The 21718-nt window shown below is 41.2% G+C and overlaps 1 protein-coding gene across 2 annotated transcripts in view; it reads right to left on the bottom strand.

Moving 5' to 3' along the window:
• LOC143281882 (serine/threonine-protein kinase ATR-like) overlaps nucleotides 1-21718 on the bottom strand; it is a 153259-nt gene that overhangs the window by 11950 nt on the left and 119591 nt on the right. For both annotated transcript variants that reach the window (XM_076587156.1, XM_076587157.1), the window contains exons 57-67: nucleotides 20268-20336; nucleotides 19062-19114; nucleotides 16137-16170; nucleotides 14750-14865; nucleotides 13840-13969; nucleotides 11978-12067; nucleotides 9541-9648; nucleotides 8393-8550; nucleotides 5990-6085; nucleotides 5011-5164; nucleotides 486-551 (exon numbers count right to left, since the gene is read on the bottom strand). In XM_076587156.1, coding sequence (XP_076443271.1) covers nucleotides 486-551; nucleotides 5011-5164; nucleotides 5990-6085; nucleotides 8393-8550; nucleotides 9541-9648; nucleotides 11978-12067; nucleotides 13840-13969; nucleotides 14750-14865; nucleotides 16137-16170; nucleotides 19062-19114; nucleotides 20268-20336 — 1074 coding nt within the window. The remainder of the gene's footprint in view (nucleotides 1-485; nucleotides 552-5010; nucleotides 5165-5989; nucleotides 6086-8392; nucleotides 8551-9540; nucleotides 9649-11977; nucleotides 12068-13839; nucleotides 13970-14749; nucleotides 14866-16136; nucleotides 16171-19061; nucleotides 19115-20267; nucleotides 20337-21718) is intronic.

Genomic DNA, 21718 nt, shown 5'->3' with positions numbered 1-21718 from the left:
TGAGTCACTGTCAGTACCTTCTTGCCAGTAGCTTTCTTCACTGCAGATACTTTATTCAACATCTTCATCAATCTCATCGATGTCAAAATCTTCAGTTTGAAGCATTTCAATCACTTCAGCAGCAGTAAAAAGCCGCTGTCGTGATCTAGACTGCTCCAAAAATGTCCATTCATATCGCCTGCAACGCCATTTTCGATACATATGCAGATTAGCTCGTCATGTGGGGTACCAAGGTCAATGGCTGGCCAGCGAGTGTATACTTACGGAAACCTCACGAGGAAACTTTCAATTCGACCCTTGACACGTTCGCAATGCCCTGTGTAGCTGCAATTTTTATGCTATCCCAAGAGGAAAACGTGGACAAATTTTTAATTGTCGAAACTGCTATAGCCCTCCGTTGTCCGGAACGCTACCTTACGTCAGGAATGCTATAGCGTTCCACCGTCCGGAGTTAGTTAATACCTAGTCATTACAGGACCACTCACCAGGGCTGACACCATGTTGTGAGTCAGACGGAATGGAACTCTTTCTGGCCATTCAAATGTCTCCCCCTGTCACAATCAACACAGAATTAAAAACAACAACAAACAAACAAAAGATAAAAAGAAAACAAAACGCAAATAAGCATTTTATGTTCCACACATTACTACCCTGAAATAAACCCCATCTCCTTCCTGTCAAATCAGACGACACATTTTAATTTAACTGTTTTCAAATAAACGTAAGCAAACACACACACAAAATGAAGAATTGCACAACACTGCAAATAACCTAGAGTATTTGGGGATTAAGTTTATGTTAATTACTTATACTGTTAGCAAAATTCATCGTTTTCAAATGCTATATAAACAGAGTGCTTGCTACTTCATACTAAGTTTTTTTTGAAAGGTTGATTTACTATTTCATCATACGATATGTCCGAAAAGCTTTCATAAATTTTGGTCAGAACTTTCTGAATGCAAGAAAGCTTGCACTGATTATGCACACACAAGCACTACATGCACAAACACCTTCTTCTTCTGCGTTCACTCGTATGCACACGAGTGGGCTTTTACGTGTATGACCGTTTTTACCCCGCCATATAGGCAGCCATACTCCGTTTTCGGGGGTGTGCATGCTGGGTATGTTCTTGTTTCCATAACCCACTAAACGCTGACATGGATTACAGGATCTTTAACGTGCGTATTTGATCTTCTGCTTGCATATACACACGAAGGGGGTTCAGGCACTAGCAGGTCTGCACATATGTTGACCTGGGAGATCATAAAAATCTCCACCCTTTACCCACCAGGCGCCGTCACCGTGATTCGAACCCGCAGGAAAATCATCAAAGTCAGCAGTACATGCATAAACATCACCATACACAAGCAGGACACAAAACATTTGTAATCAAGCTTTAAGAGTTTAGGCATGGTCTGTTCTTCCAATCTGCCTTGCTGATACACATCCACTACACACAGTACACACACATTTGAAGCAGGAAGAAAAGAAAAAGAAAATAAAATCCTCGTGCAGATGGACAAGTATGACGAAGAACATACACACACTCACAGACACACTGACAGAAGGACAAGTATGATGAAGAACATACACACACTCACAGACACACACACACTGATGGATGGACAAGTATGACGAAGAACATACACACACACTAACAGTCACACACACACTGACAGAGGGACAAGTATGACGAAGAACATACACACACTCAGAGACACACACACACTCACAGATGGACAAGTATGATGAACATACACACACTCACAGACACACACTGACAGATGGACAAGTATGACGAAGAACATACACACACTGACAGATGGACAAATATGACGAAGAACATACACACACTCAGAGACACACACACACTGACATATGGACAAGTATGACGAAGAACATACACACACACAGACACACACACACACTGACATATGGACAAGTATGACGAAGAACATACACACACACAGACACACACACACAATGATGGATGGACAAGTATGACGAAGAACATACACACACACTAACAGACACACACACACTGACAGATGGACAAGTATGACGAAGAACATACACACACTCAGAGACACACACACACTCACAGATGGACAAGTATGACGAAGAACATACACACACACAGACACACACACACACTGACAGATGGACAAGTATGACGAAGAACATACACACACACAGACGGGACAAGTATGACGAAGAACATACACACACTCAGAGACACACACACACTCACAGATGGACAAGTATGATGAACATACACACACTCACAGACACACACTGACAGATGGACAAGTATGACGAAGAACATACACACACAGACACACACACACACTGACAGATGGACAAATATGACGAAGAACATACACACACTCACAGACACACACACACTGACAGAGGGACAAGTATGACGAAGAACATACACACACTCACAGACACACACACACTAACAGATGGACAAGTATGATGAAGAACATACACACACACAGACACACACACACTAACAGATGGACAAGTATGATGAAGAACATACACACACTCAGAGACACACACACACTGACAGATGGACAAGTATGATGAAGAACATACACACACACAGACGGGACAAGTATGACGAAGAACATACACACACTCAGAGACACACACACACTCACAGATGGACAAGTATGATGAAGAACATACACACACACAGACACACACACACACTGACAGATGAATAAGTATGACGAAGAACATACACACACTCACAGACACACACACACTAACAGATGGACAAGTATGACGAAGAACATACACACACACAGACACACACACACACTGACAGATGGATAAGTATGACGAAGAACATACACACACTCACAGACACACACACACTAACAGATGGACAAGTATGATGAAGAACATACACACACACACAGACACACACACACACTGACAGATGGACAAGTATGACGAAGAACATACACACACTCACAGACACACACACACTAACAGATGGACAAGTATGATGAAGAACATACACACACACAGACACACACACACACTGACAGATGGACAAGTATGACGAAGAACATACACACACTCACAGACACACACACACTAACAGATGGACAAGTATGATGAAGAACATACACACACACAGACACACACACACACTGACAGATGGACAAGTATGACGAAGAACATACACACACTCACAGACACACACACACTGACAGATGGACAAGTATGATGAAGAACATACACACACTCACAGACACACACACACACTGACAGATGGACAAGTATGTCGAAGAACATACACACACTCACAGACACACACACACTGACAGATGGACAAGTATGATGAAGAACATACACACACTCACAGACACACACACACACTGACAGATGGATAAGTATGATGAAGAACATACACACACACACTGACAGATGGACAAGTATGATGAAGAACATACACACACTCACAGACACACACACACACTGACAGATGGATAAGTATGATGAAGAACATACACACACTCACAGACACACACACACACTGACAGATGGACAAGTATGATGAAGAACATACACACACTCACAGACACACACACACACTGACAGATGGACAAGTATGATGAAGAACATACACACACTCAGAGACACACACACACTCACAGATGGACAAGTATGATGAACATACACACACTCACAGACACACACACACTGACAGATGGACAAATATGACGAAGAACATACACAAACTCACAGACACACACACACTGACAGATGGACAAATATGACGAAGAACATACACACACTCACAGACACACACACACTGACAGATGGACAAATATGACGAAGAACATACACACACTCAGAGACACACACACACTGACAGATGGACAAGTATGATGAAAAACATACACACACTCACAGACACACACACACACACTGACAGATGGACAAATATGACGAAGAACATACACACACTCACAGACAGACACACACACTGACAGATGGACAAGTATGTCGAAGAACATACACACACTCACAGACACACACACACTGACAGATGGACAAGTATGATGAAGAACATACACACACACAGACGGGACAAGTATGATGAAGAACATACACACACTCACAGACACACACACACTGACTGAGGGACAGAAGAGAGAGGTGTGGTGAGAGAGACACAATATATTCTATTCACTTTAGGCCTTAGCTTCATATATAGAGGGGCAATATGATAGTTGAACAAAAATTACAGACAGGTACAACAGGTCTTTCAAAATTCCATATCAAAGATATTACGACACAAAAGTCTCTCCCAATTCAACTGCTTTGTATAAACACAATTAAAAATCATACACAACTGTTTCATCACAGGATACCATCAACAGACTCAGTCAAAATGAACATAGATCATTGTAATATTTTTTCAGTATATAACTCAACTCAGAAATCACTCAGAACAGGGCATTTCAGAAGAACATGGACTTCATCATCAACTGAATGTCTGCACAGTGGACATATGAAAAGAGAGAGACACAGAGAGACAGACAGAGAGAGAGAGTGAGAATGACATATGGAGTGATGGCCTAGAGGTAACGCGTCCGCCTAGGAAGTGAGAGAATCTGAGCGCGCTGGTTCGAATCACGGCTCAGCCACCGATATTTTCTCCCCCTCCACTAGACCTTGAGCGGTGGTCTGGACGCTAGTCGTTCGGATGAGACGATAAACCGAGGTCCCGTGTGCAGCATGCACTTAGCGCATGTAAAAGAACCCACGGCAACAAAAGGGTTGTTCCTGGCATAATTCTGTAGAAAAATCCACTGTGATAGGAAAAACAAATAAAACTGCACGCAGGAAAAAAAAAAAAAAAAAAAAAAAGGTGGCGCTGAAGTGTAGCGACGCGCTCTCCCTGGGGAGAGCAGCCCGAATTTCACACAGAGAAATCTGTTATAAAAAAAAAAAAATACAAATACAAAATACAAATGTAGGTACCCTGTTGAAGAGGCAGTTGAAGTCAACATGCACGGTGTCCCCATTGGTGGAGTCAAACAGGATGTTCTCTCCATGGCGGTCTCCCAGACCAAGCACGTAGCCAATCACGCTGATCACCGCTGACGTGCGTGCATACGCCACTCTCGCATTGTACCTGTAATGTGCGGCTACAATATGAATGTTGGTGGGTGTCACAGATGTGTGTACGACAGTGGTCAGTGGTGCAAAAAGTCATACAACATAAGCTATACACAATACACACAATACAATACAATACACAAACTTTATTGTCTATACTTTGGTACAGAGATTTTCTTTTTGGCAGCAGCACATGTCCAACATAAGAAGAAAACAACAAACAAATAAAATGAATAAAACGAATAGAAAATAAAAAGATAAATTAAATGGCACCAAATGGAAATAGCTATATACAAATATACAGATTACTGAAATTTACGTGCCTCTCCATTTCAGTCAGCCAAACCGCATTGTACATCTACCCACACACACACACCACGCACACACACCACGCGCACACACATGCACACATACACTCTCTCTCATCCCCTCTCTCTCTGTCTCTCTCTTCACAAGAAATGCAACTACAAAGATCATTGATCATCGCTATGGACCGAGAGAGACAGAACAGAAAAACAGAGAGAAACTGGAAACAAAAGAGGCAACAGCACAAAGATGAATCATGTTCAGGGGAGACAAGCCTTCAAAACTCCTGAAGTTCTGGGGTTTATGTCACTAGGAAATGTATGTATGACCACTGATGACACAGTTTACTGACCACTGAAGACACAGTTTATTCTGACCACTGATGACACAGGACACAGTTTACCGACCACTGATGACACAGTTTATTCTGACCACTGATGACACAGGACACAGTTTACCGACCACTGATGACACAGTTCACTGACCGCTGAAGACACACGACACAGTTTACCAATCACTGACACATTACACTCACCAGGAGGTGGGGTCAGGGAAGGTGCGCAGGAACCACTCCTTGAAGACAGGGGGGTGACGGGGGAGCAGCTTCTGTCTGTAGATCTGCAGCTTGTCCCTGACACACACATCGCACAGGCAACACGTTACAGCACACACCGCACACATTGCACAGGCAACATGTTATAGCACACACCGCACACATCGCACAGGCAACACGTTATAACACACACTGCACAGGCAACACGTTACAGCACACACCGCACAGGCAACACTTTGTAGCACACACACCACACATTGCACAGGCAACACATTATAGCACAAGCAACACACATCGCACAGGCAACACAGCACACATCACACAGGCAACATGTTACAGCACACACCACACAGACAACACATAGCACACAGGCAACCCTTTATTGCACACACCACGCACAGTGCACGTGCAACACATTATAGCACACACCACACAGGCAACACGTTATAGCACACACACCACACAAGCAACACATTATAACACACACACCAGACAACACGTTATAGCACACACACCACACAAGCAACACATTATAGCACACACACCACACAAGCAACACATTATAGCACACACCACACAGGCAACACGTTATAGCACACACACCACACAAGCAACACGTTATAGTACACACACACCACACAAGCAACACGTTATAGCACACACCACACAAGCAACATGTTATAGTACACACCACACAGGCAACACGTTAGAGCACACACACCACAGAAGCAAAACGTTATAGCACACACCACACAAACAACACGTTATAGAACACACCACACAGGCAAAACGTTATAGCACACACCACACACAGGTAACATGTTATAGCACACACATCGCACAAGCAACACTTTATAGCACACACCACACACAGCACACAAGCAACATGCTTTAGTACACACTACACAGGAAACAATTATAGCACACACCACACACAGCGCACAAGCAACATGTTATAGCACACACCACACAGGCAACACATTAATGCACACACAGCACACAAGCAACACGCTTTAGCACACAGGCAACATGTTATAGCAGACACCACACACAGCGCACAGGCAACACGTTATAGCAGACACCACACAAGCAACACTTTATAGCACACATATTGCATAGGCAACACGCTACAGCACACACCACACAAGCAACAGGTTATAGCACACATATCGCACAGGCAACATGTTATAGCACACACCACACACAAGCAAAACGTTATAGCACACACCACACAAACAACATGTTATAACACAAACAACACGTTTTAGCACACATCACATGCAGCGCACAAGCAACACGTTATAGCACACACCACACAGGCAACACGTTATAGCACACACCACACATAGGTAACATGTTATAGCACACACCACACACAGGCAACACGTTATAGCACACACCACACATAGGTAACATGTTATAGCACACACCACACACAGGCAACACGTTATAGCACACACCACACATAGGTAACATGTTATAGCACACACCACACACAGGCAACACGTTATAGCACACACCACACATAGGTAACATGTTATAGCACACACCACACACAGGTAACACGTTATAGCACACACCACACACAGGTAACACGTTATAGCACACACCACACAGTACAGGCAACATGGCAAGAGAAAAGAAGACAAGTTCAGACAAGACAAGAAAAGACAAGAGAAAACAAGACAAGAGAAAAAGAAGACGAGACAAAACAAGACACGATGAGACATGACAAGAGGAAACAAGACACGACAAGAGGAAACAAGACAAAACAAGACATGACACGACAAGAGAAAACAAGACATGACACAAGAGGAAACAAGACAAGACGAGACATGACAACAGGAAACAAGACAAGACAAGACAACACACGACAAGAGGGAACAAGACAAGACAAGACAAGAGGAAACAAAACAAAACAAGACACGATGAGAGGAAACAAGACAAGACAAGACAAGAGGAAACAAGACAAGACAAGACACGACAAGAGGAAACAAGACAAGACAAGACACGGCAAGAGGAAACAAGACAAGACAAGACAAGAGGAAACAAGACAAGACGAGGAAACAAGACAAGACAAGAGGAAACAAGACAAGACAAGACACGACAAGAGGAAACAAGACAAGACAAGACACGGCAAGAGGAAACAAGACAAGACAAGACAAGAGGAAACAAGACAAGACGAGGAAACAAGACAAGACAAGACAAGAGGAAACAAGACAAGACGAGACGAGACACAAGAGGAAACAAGACAAGAGGAAACAAGACAAGAGGAAACATGACAAAACAAGAGGAAACAAGACAAGACAAGACACGACACGACAAGAGGAAACATGACAAGAGAAAAAAAAAAGACAAGTTCCAGCCCAAGGGGGCATGCCTCACTCGACGCTGGCTGACAGGGTGGGCATGACGGCCTTGAGCTCCTTGCCGGACATCATGGTTCCCTTCTCGCGGTACAGGCGGGTCAGGATGTGGCGGAATCCCTGCGTGTTGTTCACCCACTCCAACAGCCCACACTCTTCGTTCAGCGGCGTCACAGTCTGCAGAGGAGGAATACATGGGGCGGACCGGGTGTTACCCAGATTCCAGCAAGCGTCAAAGTGTGCCAAGTGTTGCAGGCAAACACTCCATCACATTTCTTTCAAAACAAAAAAATTCAAAATAAATGAAATGAATAAATCAAGTACATAAAGGAACTGCTGCCTGACCTATGACAGCCATTATGCACAGCCCCAACACCCTGGTTAGGCCTCCCATGGTGACCACTGTTTCAATCACCCTTTACTTCCATGCTTGCCATCAGTTCCTGTTATAGTATCTGATGTCGGCAGGTTCATGGTGGGGCTGCTGTTGGGAGGAACATGGTGGCTGTCTCCACTCTGATGCATGTGCTCAGTCTGGCTCCATAACTAACTGATTTTTATTGTCAGTGGGGGCAGGAAGGAAAGGGGGCCAGGGGGGTGGGGGACTTAGCAGGTGTAGTAGGTGGCGTCCTGCTCATGGTTACTTGAAATAGGCACTACTGAACATCATCAAAAGTCACCCAGACACAGAAGGGTCTCCTCTGGTGTGTGGCCTTCTGGCGACCTAACACAGACGGTTCCCGGACTGCGGGAACTGAGACTGCAGCAGACAAACCCAGGTGTGGCTGAGTATGGGCATGGGGGGCTAGTCATTTGGATGAGACGATAAACCGAGGTCCCGTGTGCAGCATGCACTTAGCACACGTAAAAGAACCCATGGCAACAAAAGGGTTGTTCCTGGCAAAATTCTGTAGAAAAATCCACTTCGATAGGAAATGATAAAACTGCATGCAGGAAAAAATACAAAAAAAAAGGGTGGCGCTGTAGTGTAGCGACGCGCTCTCCCTGGCGAGAGGAGCCTGAATTTCACACAGAGAAATCTGTTGTGATAAAAAGAAATACAAAATAGAAAAAATGAGTGCTGCTGGAGCAGTAATGTCACTGAAACAGTGCAGAGAATGAAACGGCAACAAAAAAGAAAAAAAACAAGAAAAAAACCCAACTCACATAGGTGCGCAGATGCAACTGTCTACGCCTGGATTCAGCATCTTTGTACAGAAATCTGTTGACAATCACGTTGAATTCCATCAGGCGACAGTCCTTCCTCAAGTCATCCTGAAACACACAAATACACCTTGACCTCTTCCAGTGGAATGGCAAAGTTTCAGTTTCAGTTTCAGTAGCTCAAGGAGGCGTCACTGCGTTCGGACAAATCCATATACGCTACACCACATCTGCCAAGCAGATGCCCGACCAGCAGCGTAACCCAACGCGCTTAGTCAGGCCTTGAGAAAAAAAAAAGAAAAAAAGGTGAATAAATAATAGATAAGCTTACACAAATAAATAAATAATATAAAAAAAGGTAGTAGTAATAATAATAATTAAAAATAAATAAATAAATAAATAAATATGACAACAATGATGATAAATAAGCAAATAAATGTAAAACATGAAGACACACATTCACACATACACCCACACATGCATAACAGATATGCACCAAACATGCAGTTTCACAGATATGAAAGCACAGTCAAATACATATAAATGTACACACACACACACACACACACACACACACACACACACACACACACATGGCAAAACGACCAGACACCACATGGCACCACTGGAAAACATAGGCCTCAAATCACAAAGCCAACAATCCTCTGTATTGTAGTGTGCTGTATTATACTGCATTGTATTGAATCATAGTGTACTGCATTATACTGCATTGTATTGTAGTGTGCTGCATCATACTGCATTATACTGTAGTGTGCTGCATTATACTGCATTGTATTGAATCATAGTGTGCTGCATTATACTGCATTGTATTGAATCATAGTGTACTGCATTATACTGCATTGTATTGTAGTGTGCTGCATCATACTGCATTATATTGTATCATATTGTAGTGTGCTGTATTATACTGCATTGTATTGAATCATAGTGTACTGCATTATACTGCATTGTATTGTAGTGTGCTGTATTATACTGCATTGTATTGAATCATAGTGTACTGCATTATACTGCATTGTATTGTAGTGTGCTGCATCATACTGCATTATATTGTATTGTATTGTACTGCATCATACTGCGTTCTATTGTATTGTATTGTGCTGCATTAAACTGTATTGCATTACATTGTAGTGTGCTGCGTTATATTGCATTGCTTTGTGCCGCATTATATTGCATTGCATTGCAGTGTGCTGCATTATACTGCATTGTATTGCAGTGTGCTGCATTATACTGCATTGTATTGAATCATAGTGTACTGCATTATACTGCATTGTATTGTAGTGTGCTGCATCATACTGCATTATATTGTATCGTATTGTATTGTACTGCATAACATTGTATTGTAGTGTGCTGTATTATACTGCATTGTATTGAATCATAGTGTACTGCATTATACTGCATTGTATTGTAGTGTGCTGCATTATACTGCATTGTATTGTAGTGTAGTGTACTGCATTGTACTGTAGTGTGCTGCATTATACTGCATTGTATTGTATTGTGCTGCATTAAACTGTATTGCATTACATTGTAGTGTGCTGCATTATATTGCATTGCATTGTGCCGCATCATATTGCATTGCATTGCAGTGTGCTGCATTATACTGCATTGTATTGCAGTGTGCTGCATTATACTGCATTGTATTGTAGTGTGCTGCATTATACTGCATTGTATTGCAGTGTGCTGCATTATACTGCATTGTATTGTAGTGTGCTGCATTATACTGCACTGCATTGTATTGTAGTGTGCTGCATTATACTGCACTGCATTGTATTGTAGTGTGCTGCATTATACTGCACTGCATTGTATTGTAGTGTGCTGCATTATACTGCACTGCATTGTATTGTAGTGTGCTGCATTATATTGCACTGCATTGCACTGTAGTGTGCTGCATTATACTGCATTGCACTGTAGTGTGCTGCATTATAATGTAGTGTACTGCATCATACTGCATTGCATTGTATTGTGCTGCATTATACTGCATTGCATTATAATGTAGTGTACTGCATCATACTGCATTGCATTGTAGTGTGCTGCATTATACTGCACTGCATCATATTGTAGTGTGCTGCATTACACTGTATTACATAATATTGTAGTGTGCTGCATTATACTGTACTGTAGTGTATTGTAGTGTGCTGCATTATACTGCTTTGCAATGTATTGTATTGGATTATACTGCATTGTATTGTAGTGTGGTGCATTGTACTGTATTATATTGTATTGTAGTACACTGCATTATTCTGTATTGTATTGTAGTGTACTGCATTATATTGTAGTATTGCACTGTATTGTAGTGCACTATATTGTAATGTAGTGTGCTGCATTATATTGCATTGCATTTAGTGTGCTGCATTATACTGTACTGCACGGCATGGTAGTGTACTGCATTACACTGCATTGCATTGCATTGCATTTCAGTTGTGACCTTAGGCTTGCACAGCATGGGGTAGAGGTTGCCGTCACTGCCCACCATGGTGATCTTCTTGGGGCGTTGCAGGGATTGGAGTACCTCCACCTGCACACACACCAACATCCACTGCTTATTCATCAAGACAGGCCTGCAAGGCACAGTGCAAGGGAAGGGAAGCAGACTGGAGACTCAAGTGATTTATTTAGTCATGTAAGGCCATAGCCCCATATGCATGAGATAACAGGAGACACAGATGTCACTGTAACCGTCAGTGAACGTTAAACTGTTTTCACAACTAAACTACAGTAAACAGGACAGTTCTGTTTCTCTCACTTAAAAACCAAGGAAGGAGAGGCAGACAGTAAAGAGATGGGAAGACTATATCCCAAAGTGGACAAGCCTGAGCAGTGAGACCAAGCACCACCCTGAGAGAGACGAGGAACCGTAGCAGATGGAGAGAGCTTTGTAGGTTTCTCAGCAATTTGTAACATCAATCTACCTTGTTGTAATAACATCAGTCGCTGAGGTCATAATTATGCCGTTCTGTGGTGGGTACCTTGTTGTAATAACATCAATCACTGAGGTCATAATTATGCCGCTCTGTGGTGGGTACCTTGTTGTAATAACATCAATCCCTGAGGTTATAATTATGCCGTTCTGTGGTGGGTACCTTGTTGTAATAACATCAATCACTGAGGCCATAATTATGCCGTTCTGTGGTGGAGGGTACCTTGTTGTTGTAATAACATCAATCCCTGAGGCCATAATTAGTTGCTCTGTGGAGGGTACCTTGTTGTTGTAATAACATCAATCCCTGAGGTTATAATTATGCCGTTCTGTGGTGCAGGGTACCTTGTTGTTGTAATAACATCAATCCCTGAGGTTATAATTATGCCGGCTTTGTGTGGTACCTTGTTGTAATAACATCCATCACTGAGGCCATAATTATGCTGTTCTGTGGTTGGGACCTTGTGGTTGTAATACACCATCAATCCTGAGGCCATAATATGTTGCCTCTGTGGAGGGTACCTGTGTTGCCTTGTAACCACCGATAACATCAATCCCTGAGGTTATAATTATGCCGCTCTGTGGTGGGTACCTTGTTGTAATAACATCAATCACTGAGGTTATAATTATGCAGCTGTGTGGTGGGTACCTTGTTGTAATAACATCAATCCCTGAGGTCATAATTATGCCACTCTGTGGTGGGTACCTTGTTGTAATAACATCAATCTGTAAGGTTATAATTATGCCGCTCTGTGGTTGGTACCTTGTTGTAATAACATCAATCTGTAAGGTTATAATTATGCCGCTCTGTGGTTGGTACCTTGTTGTAATAACATCAATCCCTGAGGTCATGATTATGCTGCTCTGTTGTGGGTACCTTGTTGTAATAACATCAATCTGTAAGGTTATAATTATGCCGCTCTGTGGTAGGTACCTTGTTGTAATAACATCAATCCCTGAGGTCATAAATTATGCCACGCTGTGGTCGGTACCTTGTTGTAATAACATCAATCACTGAGGTCATAAATTATGCCACGCTGTGGTGGGTACCTTGTTGTAATAACATCAATCACTAAGGCCATAATTATGCTGCTCTGTGGAGGGTACCTTGTTGTAATTTCTTTTACTGGAAGTATGACAGATGACTCCACCACCCAATGGCCTAACAACCCACTGTTAGCTGGTATTTTTTGTTTTTATGCCTGTACATCCTCCTCCTCATGTCTGAACTCTAAACCCACACTCCAAACCCACTGTATAAGCATGGATGTGTGTGGTGAGATAACAAATGCGTTCGTGTCTAAACCACCTTGTAGTGAATGGACAACAGCTTGTGGTGAGTGGAAACCAGAGCAGGGAGAGGAACTGACCGTGTCCTCGAAGCCCCTGATACAGATCTGTCGTCCTGGGAACGGGTCATGCTGTGCCTGGTTCCCCATGGACGCCGGCAGGGTCACTGTCATGGCTGACTGCAGCGGCAGCAGGATCTCACAGAACATGCTGCAACCACAACACACCACTCTGTGTAGTACACATTGCAGTGCGTCAGTGTGTAACACGACAATGATCTTTTGAATCGTAACCATATTAACCTAGTATGTGATCACTCGAAAGAGAACGTACATGGGAATTGACAGTGATGTGTTAATATATCATCATCATCACTATGACTTCTGCAGTCCTCTGGGGAGTGGGGAGGGGTGGGGTGGGGTATGGAGGTGGGGTCATGAGGGCAGAGGGCCATGTCCTGCTCAGTGCAGGTCTGCTGGTGGCTGCTGACAGGCGTGGCATGGTCATGTCTGTTCATGGTGCATGTGTCTGAAACAGCTGTCAGTGTATCATTCAGGGACAGCCCAGTGGCATACATTAAGCAGCCTGCATAAATTTAAACCATCTCTCGATTTTTAAGAATCCAATTAAAATTTACCTGCTTTTATGAAGTAGTCCTTAACTCACTCAGTACGGCCAGTCCTCTCTTCTCCTCTACACAGACCCCTCGGATGTCCAGTGGGTGTCTGAATGACCCAACCTTTAGCTTCCGTCGTCAGAACTGTGGTATTTTTTGTCAACATTCACCTCTTCAGTATAAGAGCCTTCCACTTGCAATATTTTGATGATGGTAACTGGGGTGAAACGCTGTTAACGTCGTCTCTTTCGCCATTCATATGGAGAGTTAACTTCAATAAAGTCTGTGGCTTGCAAAAAGGCAGGTGAGCACAGGAAAAAGAAGAAAATACCTCAAGCAAACAGCACAGACTTTCACAGTCGTGCTGACATTACCTTTCATCAGCCATGCGTTTGAGGGTTTTGAAGTGCTGGGACATGCTCATGGTCGACATGCTCCTGGAATCTTTTTCACACAGCTCTATCAGGCGTTCTGTCAGCTTGGTGGCATTCTGCAGGAAACGGAAAGTTTCTGAGATCACCAACCTGAGCACTGTTCAGCACACTGCTGACGAAAAGTACCTGCAGTAAATACTCATGTTACATAAATATGCCGAAAACATGGTTTTGACATGAGATTTGTTGCTTGATATTAAAATTAAAAAAAAAAATCAAAAAAAATCAAGATATATCATAAGTAAATGTTATATTCATTAATGATTTTAATTTTTTATTTTTTACATTTTTCATCAAAGACATCTGTTCTTTCTAACTGCTCATAGTCTTGTGCTCTTTACATCCAGCTTCACAGGACTAACTCCCTTTTACATCCACAAATACTGTCCTTGTGGGGAACAGCACAGACAGTGCACTGAACATGCCAACAAACATTCATATTAGTTTGTGTGTTCATATGTTCTTGCTTGTTTGTTCTTTTTTTTGACCAAGTAATTTTTGTCACCTCCAGCTGGGCTATAGGATCAGTCCACTTATTAAATTTATGGCCAAATTCTGGGGAGGCAAAACAAGAAATAGGATTTATTGACACTTTTTGTTAAATCACCACCATTTTTAACTTTTTCTTCATTCACAGACCAAGTCTATCTTCCACTGCAGGCAAAGTCAATGACTGTCTGTGCCAAGCTTAAATCAAGACAAACATGCTCAGAAAACTAATTCAGGGACGGATTCCAGCAGTTAAATGTTGACAACAAATCAATTCAACAACATGCTTCCTGGGAATAAAAAAAGCTTGTCAAAATAATCAACATAACCAGCATCATCTGTCTCATATACAACTTGCAAGCTAGTCACACACACACAAACATCAAACAAGTGATCAGTTTTAGCACAATGCACAGTGCCCACAGCATGGGTGGCGCTGCGCTGTGGCGACATTCTCTGCCAAGGGAGAGCAGCCCCAAAGATTTCACAGAGTAATCTGTTGTAAAAAAAAAAAAAAAAAAAAAAAAAAAAAAAAAAAGCAGCAATCCTGTACAATACAAAAAGCGGAAAACTGGGACAAGAAATTTCTTCTAAGGTTGTAAAAAACAAAACAAAAAACCCTGACAACCCCCCCCCCCCCCTCTCCCTTTCCTTTTTTCCTCCAAAAACACATACAGAGTTCTGACATTCATCCAAGTAGCTCAAATATAGCACTGTCGCAAATATGACAATGTAAGAGGAAAGGAACAGTAATAGAGATCATGTGGGACAGCCTGTAAAATAAGGCAAGTGAAGAATTCATGCACAGCCCTCAACAAGCTTGACCCTGTACACTTACATGTAGCAGTTTGTTCAGGTTTGGGCTCTTCAACCTGAAAAACACAAATTCATTAATTTAACAAGATGTGTTCAATACCGAGACACACACACAGTTAATAAATTTCATCTTAAAGTTGTGTACAATACAGACAGAAACTAAGTTTACACATTTCACTTTACAAAATGTGTACAATACAGAGACTCAGTTTACACATTTCACTTTACAAAATGTGTACAACACAGAGACACATACTCTGTTTTTTGTTTTTGTTTTTTCATCTTAAAAATGTGTACAATACAGGCACTGGCTCAGTTTATACATTTCACTTTACAAAATGTGTACAACACAGACACAGACTCAATATATACATTTCACTTTACAAAATGTGTACAACACAGACACAGACTCAATATATACATTTCACTTTATAAAATGTGTACAATACAGGCACTGGCTCAGTTTATACATTTCACTTTACAAAATGTGTACAACAAAGACACAGACTCAATATATACATTTCACTTTACAAAATGTGTACAACACACACACAGACTCAACATATACATTTCACTTTACAAAATGTGTACAACACAGACACAGACTCAATATATACATTTCACTTTACAAAATGTGTACAACACAGACACAGACTCAATATATACATTTCACTTTACAAAATGTGTACAACACAGACACAGACTCAATATATACATTTCACTTTACAAAATGTGTACAACACAGACACAGACTCAATATATACATTTCACTTTACAAAATGTGTACAACACAGACACAGACTCAATATATACATTTCACTTTACAAAATGTGTACAACACACACACAGACTCAATATATACATTTCACTTTACAAAATGTGTACAACACAGACACAGACTCAATATATACATTTCACTTTACAAAATGTGTACAACACAGACACAGACTCAATATATACATTTCACTTTACAAAATGTGTACAACACAGACACAGACTCAATATATACATTTCACTTTACAAAATGTGTACAACACACACACAGACTCAATATATACATTTCACTTTACAAAATGTGTACAACACAGACACAGACTCAATATATACATTTCACTTTACAAAATGTGTACAACACAGACACAGACTCAATATATACATTTCACTTTACAAAATGTGTACAACACAGACACAGACTCAATATATACATTTCACTTTACAAAATGTGTACAACACAGACACAGACTCAATATATACATTTCACTTTACAAAATGTGTACAACACACACACAGACTCAATATATACATTTCACTTTACAAAATGTGTACAACACAGACACAGACTCAATATATACATTTCACTTTACAAAATGTGTACAACACACACACAGACTCAATATATACATTTCACTTTACAAAATGTGTACAACACAGACACAGACTCAATATATACATTTCACTTTACAAAATGTGTACAACACAGACACAGACTCAATATATACATTTCACTTTACAAAATGTGTACAACACACACACAGACTCAATATATACATTTCACTTTACAAAATGTGTACAACACAGACACAGACTCAATATATACATTTCACTTTACAAAATGTGTACAACACAGACACAGACTCAATATATACATTTCACTTTACAAAATGTGTACAACACAGACACAGACTCAATATATACATTTCACTTTACAAAATGTGTACAACACAGACACAGACTCAATATATACATTTCACTTTACAAAATGTGTACAACACAGACACAGACTCAATATATACATTTCACTTTACAAAATGTGTACAACACACACACAGACTCAATATATACATTTCACTTTACAAAATGTGTACAACACAGACACAGACTCAATATATACATTTCACTTTACAAAATGTGTACAACACAGACACAGACTCAATATATACATTTCACTTTACAAAATGTGTACAACACAGACACAGACTCAATTTTCAAGTGAAATGGTGTTCCAGATATTATTTACCATGTCATCACACATGCATTGCAACACATTAAACATTGATACCAAGTGTCATTTTGATGCCATTCGACTGGTAGTCTTCATCTAAAATCTTTACTTCTGAATGCAAATGTGAGAAATACAGATAATATACTATGCTTTAAGATGAATACAAAACATTAAATGTTGCAGAACACAAATAACAAGCTAAGAAAAACAATGTGGCCTCCTGGCGACCTAACATCGATGGTTCCCTGCGGACTGCCGACGCTGGAACTGATGGACGAACCCGGGTGTGGCCGTGTATGGGGGAATCTAAATGAGCGGCGTGGGAGTAATGCCACTAAAACGGTGCAGATGATGGGGCAGCAAAAAAAAAAAAGAAAAAAAAAAGTGCCTTCTCTATTCATCCCCGGTGAAATGTTCCCGATACTTTCTGTTGTAAACTTTATTTCATTTTCTAATTTCTGCCACTTTGACAAAAGGAAATACGCAACAACTCACGCACGCTCGCTTTCTTGATCAAGTAGTATTCAACTGAAAAAATGAATAAAAGTTAACCCCTTGGACCTGTCAACATTCACAACATGATTATCTGTTTACCCTATACTTTCCAATGCACAAAACATAAGTTTTGTCACTGCAGTCTTTATGTCAGCCCATGGCAATGTAACTGAGTCCTACTTGTACATGAATGCACTGATCAATCAATATAAGTCTTTTTCGCCCCAATACATTTATGTATTCACCTCCCCCCCAGCCCCCTCGTTCACCCACTTCCTCTCTCTTTTCTCCCGCTATATGCATGAATATCTCTATTATATTTTGTTGTTTTCAAAACATATCCCAAATCAAGCAAGTGAATATGTTGCTTACCATATCATACCTTAGAACTGAATGAAATAAATGGGAAAAAAGAAAAGATAAAAAAAAAAAAAAAAAAAAATTACTAACTTTGCTGCAGCGAAGATCTCATGGCACCGCTGTGAGCGCATGGCATACGATGACTGTTGAGACACACATCAACACACAACTGTATGGTTGGTAACATTCAAATACATGCACATTAATACATTAACAAATGTCAAATGTGGTTGAACAACAATCTTGACAACAAAGGTGAATATCAATACATTAACAAATGTCAAATGAGGTTGAACAACAATCTTGACAACAAAGGTGAATATCAATACATTTACAAATGTCAAATGTGGTCGAACAACAATCTTGGCAACAAAGGTGAATATTAATACACTAACAAATGTCAAATGTGGTCGAACAACAATCTTGGCAACAAAGGTGAATATTAATACATTTACAAATGTCAAATGTGGCTGAACAACAATCTTGACAACAAACAAAGGTGAATATCAATACATTTACAAATGTCAAAGATGGTTGAACAACAATCATGAAGGTTAATATTAATTATTAAAAAAATTCTAGCACACAAACTACTAAAAAATAGTATATATAACCAATACTTTCCTGAAAGGAAAAGGAACACAATATCCAGTTACGACAACTTCACATCAATTTAATGATTCTGTGATTGAAAAATTCCTACAATGATGTGGGTGGAAATTTCATCATGGTGCACTTTATTTTGCACACTGGAAGGGGACAGCAATTTCTGTACTGGGACACTTTATTTTGCACACCGGAAGGGGACAGCAATTTCTGTACTGGGACACTTTATTTTGCACACTGGAAGGGGACAGCAATTTCTGTCCTGGGACACTTTATTTTGAACACCGGAAGGGGACAGCAATTTCTGTACTGGGGCATTTTTTTTGCACACCGGAAGGGGACAGCAATTTCTGTCCTGGGGCATTTTTTTTTGCACACTGGAAGGGGACAGCAATTTCTGTCCTGGGGCACTTTTTTTGCACACCGGAAGGGGACAGCAATTTCTGTACTGGGGCACTTTATTTTACACACTGGAAGGGGACAGCAATTTCTGTCCTGGGGCACTTTTTTTTGCACACTGGAAGGGGACAGCAATTTCTGTCCTGGGGCACTTTTTTTGCACACCGGAAGGGGACAGCAATTTCTGTCCTGGGGCATTTTTCTTGCCCACCGGAAGGGGACAGCAATTTCTGTACTGGGGCACTGAAGGAGTTAAGTTAAGAAATGAAAGAGGAAGATGGTGGTTGTTACCTTGGACACAGCCATCATCATCCACATGGCCTGCTGAGGGAAGTGGGAGAGAAGGCGGGCAATCAGTTCCTGAAAACACAGCACACGTCAACAGTTTACTTTCAGTTTCTCAAGGAGGCGTCACTGCGTTTGGACAAATCCATATATGCTTCATGTTTTACATTTATTTGCTTATTTATCATCATTGTTGTCTTATTTATTTATTTATTATTATTATTATTATTTTATTATTATTACTACTACCTTTTTTATATTATAATTATTATTTATTTATTTACTTATTTATTTATTTATGTAAGCTTATCTATTATTTATTCACCTTTTTTTTCTTCTTTTTCTTTTTTTCTCAAGGCCTGACTAAGCACGTTGGGTTACGCTGCTAGTCAGGCATCTGCTTGGCAGATGTGGTGTAGCGTATATGGATTTGTCTGAACGCAGTGACGCCTCCTTGAGCTACTGAAACTGAAACTGAAGACATATATGCTGCATCACATCTGCATGGTAGTTGCCTGACCAGCAGCATAACCCAACATGCTCCGTCTGGTCTTGAGTGGATGCAAATATATTTGTGTACTAGTCAGGACTTGAGTGGATGCATATACGTTTGTGTACCTATCAGAGTGGATTTCTGCAGCAGAATCTTTCCAGAGGCCAACACTCTCGGTGTCGTGGGTTCTTCTTCAGTGCCAAGTGCGCGCTGAACAGGGGACCTCGGTTTATTGTCTCACCTGAATCACTACACGCTCAGTTCCAGTCAAACGTTGGAGAAAGGGTGAGAACGGGATTCGAACTGAACGTCTAGTCATTCGGATGATACGATAAAATGAGGTCCAGTGTACAGCACACACTTGGCACACTAAAAAAGAACCCATGGCGACAGAAGGGTTGATCTGTGGCAAAATTCTGTAGAAGAAGTGCACTTTGATTAGGTACACAAATATGTATGTATGCACTCAAGACTTAAGCTGGGTTACACTGCTGGGCCCGTATGCACGTCGATCCGGATAGAGGGCTATCCGCGAATAGCGCCTATTCGGGTGGATAGGCCGCAAATTTTGGTATGTACGTCAGAACGCATAAGCTATCCGACTGGGCTAAACGCGGATAAAGTTATCGGTGCCTCGGGGGTCAGATAGCGAGCCTAAACGCGGATAAATATGGCGGCATTGATGTTTTTCCAAGTGAGACAGCGACGGCAATTGCGAAGAAACCGCATCTTTCGTGACAGAAAGAACCCGTTTGACCTGTATGATGACCATGACCTGTTCCGAAAGTTCAGGTTTAGGCGGCAACATATTTGGGAGCTGACAAACGAGGTGGAACGGCCACTCCGCACGCCTTCACCTTCTCGGCTATCTTTTTCCATGTATCTGTCTTCTGAGGGTTGGTTACACTCGGATTCAAACTGCTGAATAACAGCGCACGTTCCACCTGCATCTCTTCCAGAAATA

Source organism: Babylonia areolata, chromosome 5 (assembly GCF_041734735.1).
Source record: "Babylonia areolata isolate BAREFJ2019XMU chromosome 5, ASM4173473v1, whole genome shotgun sequence".
In the NCBI taxonomy this organism is placed as follows: Eukaryota; Metazoa; Mollusca; class Gastropoda; order Neogastropoda; family Buccinidae; genus Babylonia; species Babylonia areolata.
The sequence above is the reverse complement of the archived record's forward strand: the minus strand, read 5'-3'. Positions and strand labels throughout refer to the sequence as shown.